The 13,400-nt window shown below is 46.8% G+C and overlaps 1 protein-coding gene across 1 annotated transcript; it reads left to right on the top strand.

Annotated features, from left to right (window-relative positions):
- Positions 1-1,199: 1,199 nt before the first annotated feature.
- GJA3 (gap junction protein alpha 3) lies at positions 1,200-12,870 on the top strand. The gene is made up of 2 exons (XM_028726286.2): positions 1,200-1,637; positions 9,197-12,870. The coding sequence occupies exon 2, from the start codon at positions 9,214-9,216 to the stop codon at positions 10,747-10,749; it is 1,536 nt and encodes a 511-aa protein (XP_028582119.2). The 5' UTR covers positions 1,200-1,637; positions 9,197-9,213; the 3' UTR covers positions 10,750-12,870.
- The last annotated feature ends 530 nt before the right edge of the window (positions 12,871-13,400 follow it).

Below are 13,400 nucleotides of genomic sequence, written 5' to 3'. Positions count from 1 at the left end.
GCATGCACTCCCCAAGGAGACTTGCCTGGCGCCTTTGCTGCATAGCTTTCAGTGCCGGTGAAAAACATCCCTCTTCTCCCAGGCCTCTGGCTAATTATACAGTCTACGGCACGCATCCCCAAACTCGGCTCTCCAGATGTTTTGGGACTACAATTCCCATCATCTCTGACCACTGGTCCTGTTAGCTAGGGATGGTGGGAGTTGTAGTCCCAAAACATCTAGAGGACTGAGTTTGGGGGAGCCTGGTCTATGGCCTTTTAAACTGGGGGGTTAGTATTATTATTGTTTGTTACTATGTTATATATTTTTGTGCTTTTAGATCGTAAACCGCCCTGTGATCCTTGGATATTGGGCAGTATAGAAATGTATTGTCGACATCCATCTGTCTCGAGAGACAATGGAGTGTGCCTCCAAGGGTGAAGTCTCATTCTCACCGATGTGGTCCGAAGGAAAGCAGAACAATAGGTTTGGCACCAGCTTGGCTGCTGGAATTGCCAGAAGGAGGCGTACAAGGTGCCATCCAACCGCCTTAGGGACTCCACTCTGGATTTGCGTAGGGTTTGCTACTTAGATTTTTCTTCTCCCAAAGAAGCAGCGGAGGTTTAGTGTCAGAGTTTTCCTTCTCCTTGGATTCCCAGGTGGACAAGGCCCATCTCCCCCTCACTTCCCTACAGAATGTGCAAAAACCGCCTTCTTGACTATGAGACCCGCCATTGGTCTCATCCGCTCAATCCACCAGAGCCACACACAGGGGAAGTCCCTAACTCCCTGAGGGTTTTGAGCCTGGTTTAGCCACCCAGCCAAAGCCGCTTTCCAGAGTGTCACCGCTGTTACATGCTGACAGCTTCTAGGAGCCACAGGTGACAGCCAAGTGGCAGAGGGGGCACCAAAAGATGGGCAAACTACCTCTGCAGGTGCCCCACACCAGAGGTCCCACACCCTTCCATAAACACCCCACAGAAATGCAATAACTAGCTCAATAAATAAATGCTATAAAATGAAATAAACCTACAGAAAAACTTAAAACCGCGGAATCCCTTCCCCTCACAGACACGAAACCTAGCCCTCCCTTGCCCCCCTGCTCCAGACGCAGCCCTGAAACCGCGGGCCTGCTCCTCTTTGGCGGGAGCCACCGAGGCCTAGTCCTGCCGAGCGACGCCTCGCCCGCCCCGCGCCCCCAAGGGCCGCGCTTGGGCCGGCGGAGAGGCGTGGCTTGGCCGGGGCCCAGCCTCTCCCCCGGCGCTAACTTGGCGGTTTCAGCCAGGCCTTGCTCATCCGACGTGACAGCGGCGATGGCTGAGGGGGAGACCCTGGTCTCTCTCCCTCTCTCTGGGAGCCCCACGTTACCAAGCGCCATTAAACTTCCACACCGGACAGATTTCCCACCCTTTTTTTAAGCGTTCTTTTTTATTTTATCCTTATTATTATTATTGTCTTCGTTATTCTTATTATTAAATATTTTTTAGGGGGAGGGGGGAAGAGAGAGAGAGAATAACAGGACTTCTGCCTTTCCCCCTTCTTCCCTCCCCTTCTGGCTCTTCTTCCTCTCTTCCCTCGAGCCAGGCTGCCCTTTGACTCCCATGTGCCGAGAAGGACTTTGGTGAGCTTGGCCCGCCGGCTGCGCTCAAGAGTTTGGGGTAAGCGCCGCGGGGCAGAGGGGGAGAAGGAGGGCGCCCGCGGGTGCGGGAGACCGGGGCGGGGAAGGGAAGGGACCTGCTCCGCGCCGCAGCCTCCGCTGCAGCGAAGGCCGCTCCGAAGTGCAGCCTGGCCTGGCCACCTCCTTGAGGACTAGCAACGTGGACTTCTTCCCTCTGCTGCTGCAAATGGAGGGGGGGAGTGTTGTCCCACTTTTGGAGGCGCAAATGTGTACTCGGCTGCTTATAATAAGGGTCTCCGTTGCGAGCATGGTGTGTGTGTGGCAGCTCGGGGAGCGCGCGCTCTGCGGCTGGAAGCTCCTGCGCTGCGCCTGCTTTGGGGTTAGGAGATGCGCTCGGGTCGCCTCCAAGGCAGGCGCGGTTCAGCCTTCTCCCGTAGCTCATGGGGGTGGGTGGGTAAGGGGAGAGGATTTGATTTCTACCCTTTTCCTGTTTGATTTATTAAAGCTGCTCTTCGTTTCTTCTTTGTTTTGTTTGCAAGCGCTTAAGTGCTTTAGATCTTTGTGTGTGTGTGTGTGTGTGTGTGTGTGTGTGTGTGTGTGTGTGTTTTGCACTGACAGTCGCTTCTTTAACCACTAGATAAGACAGGTGCTTGCTTTGCTGTGTTTTATTTGATTAAGAAATCGTACATGACTAAATGAATACCGCATCGATAATATTGACATTTTTGTAACACTGCGGTCTAAGAAACAATTCCTATAGTTACAAGGCAGTGTGTGTGTTTATCTGTCACACACATATATTGGCAGGCGGCGGGTTGCATAGCAGTAGTGATGCTTTGGTCCAAAGTTGTGTAATTTGCTCCCCTTGGTGTGATAATGACAACCTGGGGAATATCGAGGGGGTTTTTCTGCTTTGCCTTGCTTAAAAGTATATAGCGAACGAAACGCAACATGTGAGAAGAGTTTTCCAGGGTCAAGAAGTTTTCCTTCTTGGCCCCCTTTATTGTTTTCCTCACAGTAGAAATTTGTAAGATTTCGAAATGTAAGTTCCTCGAGGCAGAGAGCTGCGTCTTGTCCTATTGTTCTGTGCCTGGACACTGGTAGTAGTAGTAAATTAATTTATTCTTATTATGAATTTAAGGGGGGGAGACAAGGTGCACCATAATTTTTAAATTCAAGTCTGGCATGGAATTCTGATTTTTAACTGCGACTTACCGTTTCCTTTAAAATGTGCACTTTTTATTTAGTGGACGTGCTGAATGCTCTTCAGGATGGCGTATTGTTTATCAGTGCAAGGGCAGACGGTAAAGCGTTTCCGTTACTTTAAGGTGTTGCCCGTAGTAGTCGCGCCGAGAGCTCAGTCCTGCTCAACATGAATTCGGAAATAATAGAATTGTCCACCCGGAAATAAGTCGTATGAATATGTACGAAACCGGAGTCTACCCTCTGCAGGATGAACCCAGATTAAACCCTGCTAATTAATTTGCTTCGCTTATTTGCGACTAGTTGGCAGAGGATAAGATGCCACGGAAAGAGGCTTCCTAAGGTCAGAGATACCCGAGCAGACTCGAAGCCCAAACAGGGTAGTGGATTCTTCGGATCGTGTGAAAGGTAGACCGGAGGATGAGGAGCGAGGCTTGTCTTGTTGCTCCGAGTTTGCAAGAAAAGGGCACCGTAGAGGTAAATCGTGGCACCGTGGTTCAGAGTTTTTGCTGGTTCACGGGCTTCGCTGCAATCCTGGACCCATTTACTTCGGGATAAGTACCACGGAACGCAGCAGGTCTTGCTTCACAAATATAGGATTGCGTGGACAGTTCAGCAGATCGGGCAGGGGAAATCGAGTTGCTTTGCAGTTTTATACACGGGTGTGAAATAGCAGGGAATATTCCGAGATTACACAGGACTGGGAGTTAATTTTCCTCCAGAATCCTATCGTCCGCCTGATCGCACCCCCTACTCCAAACCAGTGTCATCCCAAAATTATTGCTAAAATGCAGTGGGAAAGTCTATAATATTGACCTTTTAACCAACGGGAGGCGTTTGAAGTATCGCTAGGAAACGAACTTGCAATTAGAATCGGCACATTATTTTTTTTAAATTAACAATTAGAATTTAGAAGCCTTGTTCACGTGAGCCGAAGTTGCAAACCAAATGTGCACCCCATCGGCGCTCAGTGTAATGTAGGGAAACGTGAGAACGTCTTGGAACCGCGTGTCAATGTTTGTGGGAACAGGAACCATGTTCTCAGGGGCACCCGAGAAATGCCAGGAATTCAGCTAGTCGTGAGGTCTCGGTTCCTCGGGAGGTAAATCCTTAATTCCTGGCGTGCCTTGCGGGACAATCCTCCGCACACTTTACTAAGTGAAAAAGCCCCAGTAAAAAATCCGTCGGGCTTATTTCAGAGTATGCAAAAGTCGAGGTTATTAGGTTGGTGTCATGAGCTCCGTTGGATGCAGCGCATCTTCCCTCTAACGAAACAATCAGAGCACCGCGAGATGCTGATGCCAAGGTGCAAAATGATTGCGTGCGATCCTAAACGCATCTACTTGGCAGCAAGTTCCACGCAAGCGGTGGCCGTTCTTGCAAAGGAGCGTGTTTGGGATTGTCTCCTCGTCGAGCCCCTTGACTCCGTGGGGCTTACTCTGAAGTACTGTAAACATGCGTGGATCCGCCTGCGCATGACTTGCGAGTTTCCTTTCCCAGCATAAGTTAAATTGCCGCTCCCCCGCCCACTTTCCCCGGTGTCTTGAATACTCCTTGGTGCGGAATATTTGTGAAATCCGATTTTCTAATTCCCGATTAAGATAGGACGAGTTTGTATACTTTTAAGGCGTTGGTTGGAGGGAGCCAGGGAATCGATGTTTTCAATCGTCTCTCCAGCACTTGACGCTAAATACAACAAGATGAAATAATAACGTTTTGACTATTAATAATTTGGCTCTTAAGTAACCCGAATCCACCGCCCATTTTAAAATACTATAAGATGGTTTGGTTTGGCGGAGTCAGTGAAATCGAATCAGTTTAGATTGGTTTAAATTTCACTTTGGCAGGACTTCAGAGGAGGCTGCCCCTGTGAGTTTGAACCACAATCTAAATATATTTAAATATTTCGGACCTTGGAACCAGCACGCGTCTTTCTCCTCCCGAAACTAAGCCCCTGAAGGTGTTGGTGGCAGCTCTCACCAAGGGCTCATGAGAACAAACAGGCTGAATTCTAGAAAGGAGTGGGTCATCCACCATCTCTAACTTCATAGAGACTCTTGATACTGTTACAAGAAGATGCACACGGAGGAGGTCTAATTAGCCGCTGGTGTCCGGTGGTCTTTCCCCTATAAGCTCTGAGATTTCCATTGCACCAGAACTGGAGAACCTGTGGTCCTCCAGATATAGATGGACTACAAATCCCATTACCCCTGGCTTGGAGGAAGTCCAAAAGCATCTGCAGAGTCACATATTTTCTCCATCTCTATATAGAATTCGTTTTGAATTGAAGCCAGTCACTACCAAAAGAACCACTTTGTTCCTTCCGAGGAGGAGGAATCAGTTAGATTTGCTGGAGGGGATCTGAGAGAAGATGCTGAAGGACATTTGGTCAGATTGCGCCTGTTTTTGTTCCGATCCTGCTTCCTGGACGTTATAGAGAGGGAATAATGACTGAACAAGTGTCATGGAACCGATACAGATTGTGCCACTGGCATTAATGCTGCAATCCTAACCCCGTTTACCTGGAAGTAAGCCCCACAAAATTCAATACGACTTACTTCTAAGTAGACATGGTTAGGATTGTGCTGTTAAACATTAGTATGAGGTATATGTTCAAGCTCATTTCAGAGCTCAAAACAATAATTTAATGTATTTGGAGACAAACCCTGATTTGACTAAATGCCTTTAAACGTTTAAAAGAATAATATATACATTGTTGTAGATTTCTTCCAAAGAAAGTACTGTCATTTAATACATGTAAAATTAATAAAGCTTTGATTGCCTAATTGATTCCTAAAGTGAAGCTTTAATTGCAGGGTTGTTGTTTTTTACATTCCCCAATTAAATATTAGGGATTATAATAAGCAAAGACAAAGTACTCCTGGAGCGCAGTTTGTTCTGAGCCAGCTTCCTCTTCTCTATGACAAATGCTATGATAATGAAACTGAAGAATGGCTTTTCTTTCCCGTTTATGTAATTTGAATGAGATTGATATGATTTCTCTCTTAACAATAATAAATAGTTGAAGCAGTGTTCTGCTGAAATTACTACAAATACACCTTTCAAACCAGGATTGCCTGCAGAACTGAGGGGCCTGGAACTTTGTTTATGTTTGGGGGTTTTTATTTTGCCTCTGATGCACTCTTTAGTGAGGAATATTTTAAAATCCCCTATTTCCAGAGTTATGAAAAAAGAAAATATTTAAAACATCCCTCTTAAAAACATTCTAGTTTAGGCAAGCTTATCCAGATGCTTAGAAATCCTGATATGCATTTTAATGTGTTATAGTATTTTAACTCTTTGTATGTTTTAAAGTCTCGTATTTTTAAAAAATATTATTTTATCTTTTTGTAAAATGCTTTGAGGATTATTATTTTCACAATCAGACGGTGTATAAATGTTATGAAATAGATAAATTAACAACAAGTGGTAGCTTTTGCTTATCAAGTTGTGAGCTTTCTTGTAGCTATTCCTCTCAGGATCTTCAACCCTCAATGGCATTCTGCAATACATAAATGTATTTCTATTTAATCAGTTGACAATTCAAGCTGCTCTGACTACTGTCAAGAGTCAGCTATGATATAACCCCTCCAGGTGTGATATCCACATAAGCTTTCCCCTGTTTAAACCTGACCGTTTTGTGATCATGGTTCAGCTGAAACAGAAGCAGAGGATGCCAGCAATTCATCAAGGTGCTGGCCTCCCAATGTTTTGGATCACACTGGAGGGCACCAGGTTGACAAACCTGGAAGTTAGGCTTGGATGTTTGTGCGCATTGCAACCTTCCCACAAGGAAAGCATTTCGGCTAGCTGCAGTCAGAGCAGGAGATCCGAGCGGTTAGCAGGCGATCCCAGTGTACTGATTCCACATGTGTGTGTTTTTACAGTGTACACACACACACACACACACACACACACACACACACACAGTATTGGACTAGGAAGACAAGGCTCAAATCCTTGCTCACTCAGAGAACTCATTTGCGCACCTCAACTATCTCTCAGTCCAGCTTACTTCACAAGACTGTGGCAAAGATAAAATTGGCTAACATTGTGGACCCTGCTCTGTGCTCAGTGAAGGAAGGATAAGGTGCAAATGTGATAGATAGATAAATAAATATACATTTAAAAAAAGCTGAAGCTAGTCAGCGGTTTCCTAGAATATAAAGTAACAAAGAAATGTGAACGGGCTCATCATATCTATGTGTATGTTTTGTGCTATTATTTATATGCTGTTGTGTGAGCAGCTTAAGCAAAGGAGGGTCCTCCATTGTCCCTTTGCTGCTGCTGCAGGTTCTTGCCAACCTACAAGGGCAGCTCCCATCAGCTCTGACCAGCACTGGGTCCCCCAGCACTCAGGACTGACTTTGGGGGCCAACAGAGAAGCAGGAATGTCTACTGCTGGAAATTGGAACTGAAAGCAAATGAAGTGTTTTCCACGTCAAGAGAAGAGCAGCCTTTATATCTGAGACATCTGTGATATAGGTAACTCATGCACAGATGGAACGAAGTGGGCATCATCTAAAGATTTACAGACATATTGTGCTGATCACCATTTTTGCTGCAATAGTAATCCTGTATACTGATAGTGAGCTCATTTAGCTCATGCAGCCAAAACTACACAAGGGGATTGGAGGAACACGAAAGTTTGCAGAACTACAAACAACAACAACAACCCACTACCCAACTTAAAAGAAATCTGCAGTGGGAAGAGACCCCCCCCCCCAGCTAAATAAGGATGCTACATTTTCAGTGCCAATGGAAAGCTGGCTGACTGTTGGGGTGGGAAACAGAAATATAGGGCTAGTGGAATGGAGTATTCTGGAAATGGGCATACAGCTGGTTGGCTGGAACCTTGAAAACTCTATACCAGAGGTTTTCAATCCAGAGTGGCTGGGGAAACTCAGCCAGATGGGCGGGGTATAAATAATAAATTATTATTATTATTATTTTGAGTTCACAGCTCCCTTGACCAACTACATTCTTTCTGCGGCACCCCTGTGGGGCTCAGGAGCCCAGTTATGTCTCCCCTTGCCTGCAGAGCTGGCAGCCCCTCACCCCTTTTTGAACACCCTCCCTTGCGAAGTGTTCCCTCAGCCTCCTCTCTCCTCTCCTTGAGAGTCCTCTGGGCAGCTGCTGATGCCACCCCTGGTCTCAGAGCTGCCTCCCATGCCCCAAATAGAGGTGCCTCCTCACACTACCCCTGGGACTTGTCTGTCCATTCCCAACAACAAGGGCTGGTGGACTGGCTGGCTAGGCTCCCTCGCCTGCTTGCTTGCTTACTCCGAGGCCACCTCAGCTCCTGGCAACCAGCACCCCCTGACCAGCCCCAGAGGCAGCATTTGCCTCGGGAGCTTGTAGCCAGGGCTGCTGCAACAAACAGCTGTGCAAGCCTTTGGGAGGCAGAGATGCCAGAGGGCATCTGAGGAGGGAAGGAAGGAAAGAGGGACAGAGGGCAGTGTTGCCCACAGCACCCCTGACCGCCATTCAAGGCACCCCAGGGTGCCACGGCACACTGGTTGAAAACCACTGCTCTACACAGCAACCTGTTATTGCAGGCCCTTCTTGAGACAAATTGTTGAATTGAGCACAGAATCTACTGTTAGCGAAACACCATTCTGAGTATAGCCCACAATTAGCTCATGTGTTCCAGGGAGTCTAATCGGGAGGCCTGAAGGGCTCATGTGAAAGTTCAAAGATGTAATTCTGTGAAGAGCTCCAGCCTTAGTTCCCAAAAGACTTCCATCTAGACATACAGCTGACCACATGGTAAAAATGTTTCTGGAATGTACTACTGACTACTAGTCGGGGGGGGGGGGGGCAGGGAGATGCACTCAAGTTAAAATTATTTGATACTGAGAATTGTCCTGTTAAGATCACTCTGATAAAATGTGTCTGTCTGTGCACTCCAGGCCCATATTAGTTACTGTGTACATAGGAGTCAGCTGTACACCTGCAAATATAACGTTTTAAGTGCAGTATACAAATGTGACACTAGATGGCGATGGTGAGCTAATTGCAAATTCAATATATATTTTTAAACGTGTTTTTTTGTGTAAAGCATTTTTACAGAGTTATTTTTATATGTGAAGGTTCAGCCGTAGTGATTTCCAACTACCACCCACCTCCTGAGCTACTATGAGTGATAATTTGCCCTTCGTTATATGTTTACCTATTTTCTGTGGTACGGTCCCTTTGTAATCAAAAGCTACAAATCAGCCTAATATCCTAGATTATATGTTCCCACTCTTACTGACGATAATAATGCATTATTGTGAAAACACTGCCTTGCACAGAAATGCCTGAGTGTGGTTTGAGGGGGGATTGCTTACCAGTTTCTCAGGGATTTTTTATTTTATTTTTGGTAATAATGCTGCCATAATGTTCTTATTGTAGGTTAGAGAGCTGAAACAATGGGTGACTGGAACTTTCTGGGGAGACTATTAGAGAATGCGCAAGAGCACTCCACAGTTATTGGCAAAGTTTGGCTGACGGTACTGTTTATCTTCAGGATATTGGTGCTGGGGGCGGCTGCTGAGGAGGTCTGGGGAGATGAACAATCAGATTTTACATGCAACACCCAGCAACCTGGTTGTGAGAACGTCTGCTATGACGAAGCCTTCCCCATCTCCCACATCCGCTTCTGGGTGCTGCAGATCATCTTTGTCTCCACTCCGACCCTCATCTACCTGGGTCACGTGCTCCACATTGTGCGCATGGAGGAAAAGAAAAAAGAGAAGGAAGAAGAGATTAGGAAAACCGGAAACGGCAGGGAAGCAAGCTGCCTCCTGCAAGGATCAAAAGCGGAAGTTGGCAGCGGCGAGAACAGCAGCGGCAGCAACGACAAGCAGCCGCCAAAGCAGAAAGAGGAGAAACTACCTGTCCGCGATGAGCATGGCAGGATTCGCATGGCAGGTGCCCTGTTGCGCACCTACGTTTTCAACATTATCTTCAAAACTCTCTTTGAAATAGCCTTTATCTTGGGCCAGTACTTCCTTTACGGTTTTGAGTTGAAGCCACTCTACCGTTGTGGCCGCTGGCCCTGCCCGAACATTGTAGATTGTTTCATTTCGCGGCCCACGGAGAAGACCATCTTCATCATCTTCATGCTGGCGGTGGCCTGCCTCTCTCTGCTCCTCAACATGTTTGAGATGTACCACTTGGGATGGAAAAAATTCAAGCAGGGCATGACCAGTAGACGCAGCCATGCAGCACCCGCCTTCACCCCCGTCACGCCAGCCTCAGAAGTGGAGGACTCCAAACCTGCCTCCCACGCAGCCTTGCCGGTACCTGCAGCACCACCAACCGCAACCTCCATCACCATGCCTGAAACTCGTACCATCACCCCGCTGGTTTATCAGCAAGCTGGGTTGCCACACTACGCGGACGTTACCTCCAGGCCACAGCCGGCCTCTGTTGCAACCTCTCTGACTGGCTACCCAGGGGGTCCTTTGGCCGGCGAGGACAGGCACAAAGCCCTCAGGCACACGGCAGTCTCCACCCCAGTCGCAACCACATCGTCTATCCCTTCACCTTCGCCCGTCAACAACTCCTACTTCAGTAGCCAAGCGCTGGCTGATGAGCACAACTGGGCCAATTTGGCCGTCGAGCAGCAGAGGAAACTCGCAGGCTCCAGCTCAGCTGCCTCCTCCACCCCCAGTAGCCTCCGACAACCTCACCCGGAGCAAGGGGAGCCCAGAGAGCACCCGCCGCCTCCACCTTCTCTGTCGCCTGTGGCTGCCGCCAACAGCAGCAGCCTGAGTACCAGCCTGAGTGGGGGAAGCGGCAGCAAGTGGGATGGAGAAGGGGAAGAGGAAGGGTCCTCTATGTCAGCTGCCTGCACCTTGGTGGAGATGCACGACCCACCGCTGCTCATAGACACACGTCGCTTGAGCAGGGCTAGTAAATCGAGCAGCAGCAGAGCCAGGTCTGATGACTTGACCGTGTAACTGGATCCCCTACGCCGGGAGGAATAAGAAGATGAAGGTAGCAAAGTGTAAAGGGGAACTATTCTGGGGGGTAGGGAGGCTTAACCCCAGGACAAGGGGATAGGGGAGGCCAAGATCCCAAACTTTGAAGCTTGCAGTTCTTGCACTCTGTGGGTTGTAGTGGTGGTGAGGGCGGGGGCGGGACAAACATCAACGTTTTCTAATAGGTTGGGGGTGGCAAAAGCGCAGCCCACCGGCCAAGGGACCAATAGCAGCCAGATCACGTGAGAGGAAAAGAGGCCTTCGTAGATTATAGGTGCTAGCAGCAAATGAGAACGTGCTGTTGTAATCACATATCCCAACAAGCAATGCTTAGTCCTTGTCGTCATCTGTCATCTCATTCTGCCCCTCATCCCAGTTCCAGTTCCTTTCACAGGCTCACATTTAGTTCCAGTAAGAGGGTTTCTTCCTCCTGTTCACCTCACTTCCATAAACCTGAAGCTCACCAGAGCCAGTCCAAGCCATTTTGCTGCCTGAGGCAAAGGACAAGATGGTGCCCATCTCCCACTCTACATACAGAAGTTGACTAGACTAGCAGTTGAATCTTACTAAAATGGTGCCAATGGGATAGCATCCTCCCCAACATCTTAGGGCAGCAAACTAGTTTAAGGGATGCAGGAAAGACTGTGTGGCACACACATCTCTGACCTCCAATAGAAGGCCCTGCTGCTCCTCAGCATCAGCCACCTGAGGCTGTTGCCTCACTCTGCCTAATGATAGGGTCAGCCCTGAAGGTAACTGCAGATCATCTTTCCCCTTCGTGGTCAAAGAGCCACAATTAAAACAAAAGCAGGTTTAGGTGTCTTCAGTTAATTTAAGGCAGCTTTCTGCTCTTCACAAATTGTCAGTTTCTAATGGGTCTGTACTGACCCCCTGCTGTAGACTGAAGTGTTCATTTTTTCATTTATTTCCATTCTTTTCTTTTTGGCTCTTAATCTGTGAGGAAGTGTCAAGCTTGAAATTCTACACAAGTGTTTCCAAACCATGAAGACACATTTTAAATCTATGTATTTTTAAACCTTTGGTTACCTTTCTTGAAATTACTTCTGAAACTATAAATGCAAGAACAAGAACGTAAAGCACACACATCTTAAGATATGGCACACTTTGGCTTTTAACCCAGAAAAGCAAAGAAACCGTTCCAGTATTTTATGCTTATTGTGAACAAAATTGTAGGATGAACTAGGACTGTGCATTTTAGGTGGCTAAATATTTTTGAGCTAGTTAGGGGAAATAGTGAGGGCACAACTGAGCTAAAAAGAGGCAGAAACACTTGATTTCAGTGGAGTGAGTAAAATAAGCAGCAGATTACAATCTCAACCTAAAAAGAGATTTTTTGGGGGGTCTGCTGTTGTAAAATGTATTTGGCAAAAGTAATAAACAGTGAAATTGAAAGACTAAAACTACAGTGCACACCTGAAGATTTTAAAAATAACCTATGTATTTCAAATTAATGTGGCAGTGCACTTAGCTCTTTAGTTTTATCTTTTTATTGTATAAAGATATACAATTTGTATTGACTCTGGTCATTTTCACAAATGGGAATTGGCTTCTGTTTGATTTCCAGCATAAAAAAAAATGTCCAAAATGAAAAATTAGGCCCTGTACCACAGAAAGTTGATTGTGCTTAAGTACCTTTGAAATCCATTGGTCTTGTTAGTTGCAGCTAGCCTCATCGATCTCAACAGGACCTAAGCGCAACCGACTTTGTCTGGATCAAAGCCTAATGTGCAGTGTAAAACTGCTTTATCTGCTATTTCTTAAGTACATGTTTGCTTTTCTCATATATTTAAATCACATTCAACCACTTTATTGTCTAGAAATGTTGGTGTCTATTTGACTAAGCGGCAACTTGTCTTCCACTATCTGAATCCATTTATTCCAGACTAAAGATGTCATTTTTTGAAGACATAAAGTGAAGTGCACTGTGCTATCAATTAACAGTGCAACGTGGCACATGGCTGCTCAGAAGTAGCCTCACTGAGTTCAATGAGGCTTATTTCCAGGTAAGCCAATATACGATTGCAACCTAAATCAGAGGAAGATTTAAAGACAGTGGGTTGTATCTGACAGTGGGGGGGGGGGGGGGAAGAGTTCCGATCATGTGGGATTTCCCCTTCCACTCCTCTCTCTGCCTGTCCCCAAAACTGCTCTGGAGGAGCTGCAGGGGAGAGGAGGGGGGTGATCTTTTGCAGACTTGGAAATCTGCTGTGCTAGTGGAACGGCAGCATTAGATACGGCCCGGAATGTCTGGATCAGACCAAAAGTTTATCTAGTCTAGCATGCTGCTTCCCAAAGCAACCAATCGGATGCTCACCCCGGTTGGTCCACCATCAAATTGCATTCCCTGATGCCTCTGAATCTGGATGTACCCCTATAGCCATCATGACTAATAGCCATTGATAGGTCCATTCTGCGTGGATTTGTCTAATCCCCTTTTAAAGGCATCTAAGCAGTGCCTTAATATATCATGATAGATGGCATTCTGCTCTCGGGGTTGCATATGCAGTGTTGCTGACGCCAGCATTAAGTCAACAGGCTTGTCTAAGCAGAAATGAGAACAGAATTGTACTCAGTTTGCCTCTTCTTTTCTTTTTATACTATATTGTCTG

The sequence above is a fragment of the Podarcis muralis genome, chromosome 4, assembly GCF_964188315.1.
Source record: "Podarcis muralis chromosome 4, rPodMur119.hap1.1, whole genome shotgun sequence".
Taxonomy (NCBI): Eukaryota; Metazoa; Chordata; class Lepidosauria; order Squamata; family Lacertidae; genus Podarcis; species Podarcis muralis.
This window is presented reverse-complemented; position numbering and strand designations above follow the sequence as displayed.

Bases quoted from the DNA above. Each gene is read 5' to 3' on its own strand.
- GJA3 (XM_028726286.2), top strand. From the start codon at position 9,214: ATGGGTGACTGGAACTTTCTGGGGAGACTATTAGAGAATGCGCAAGAG.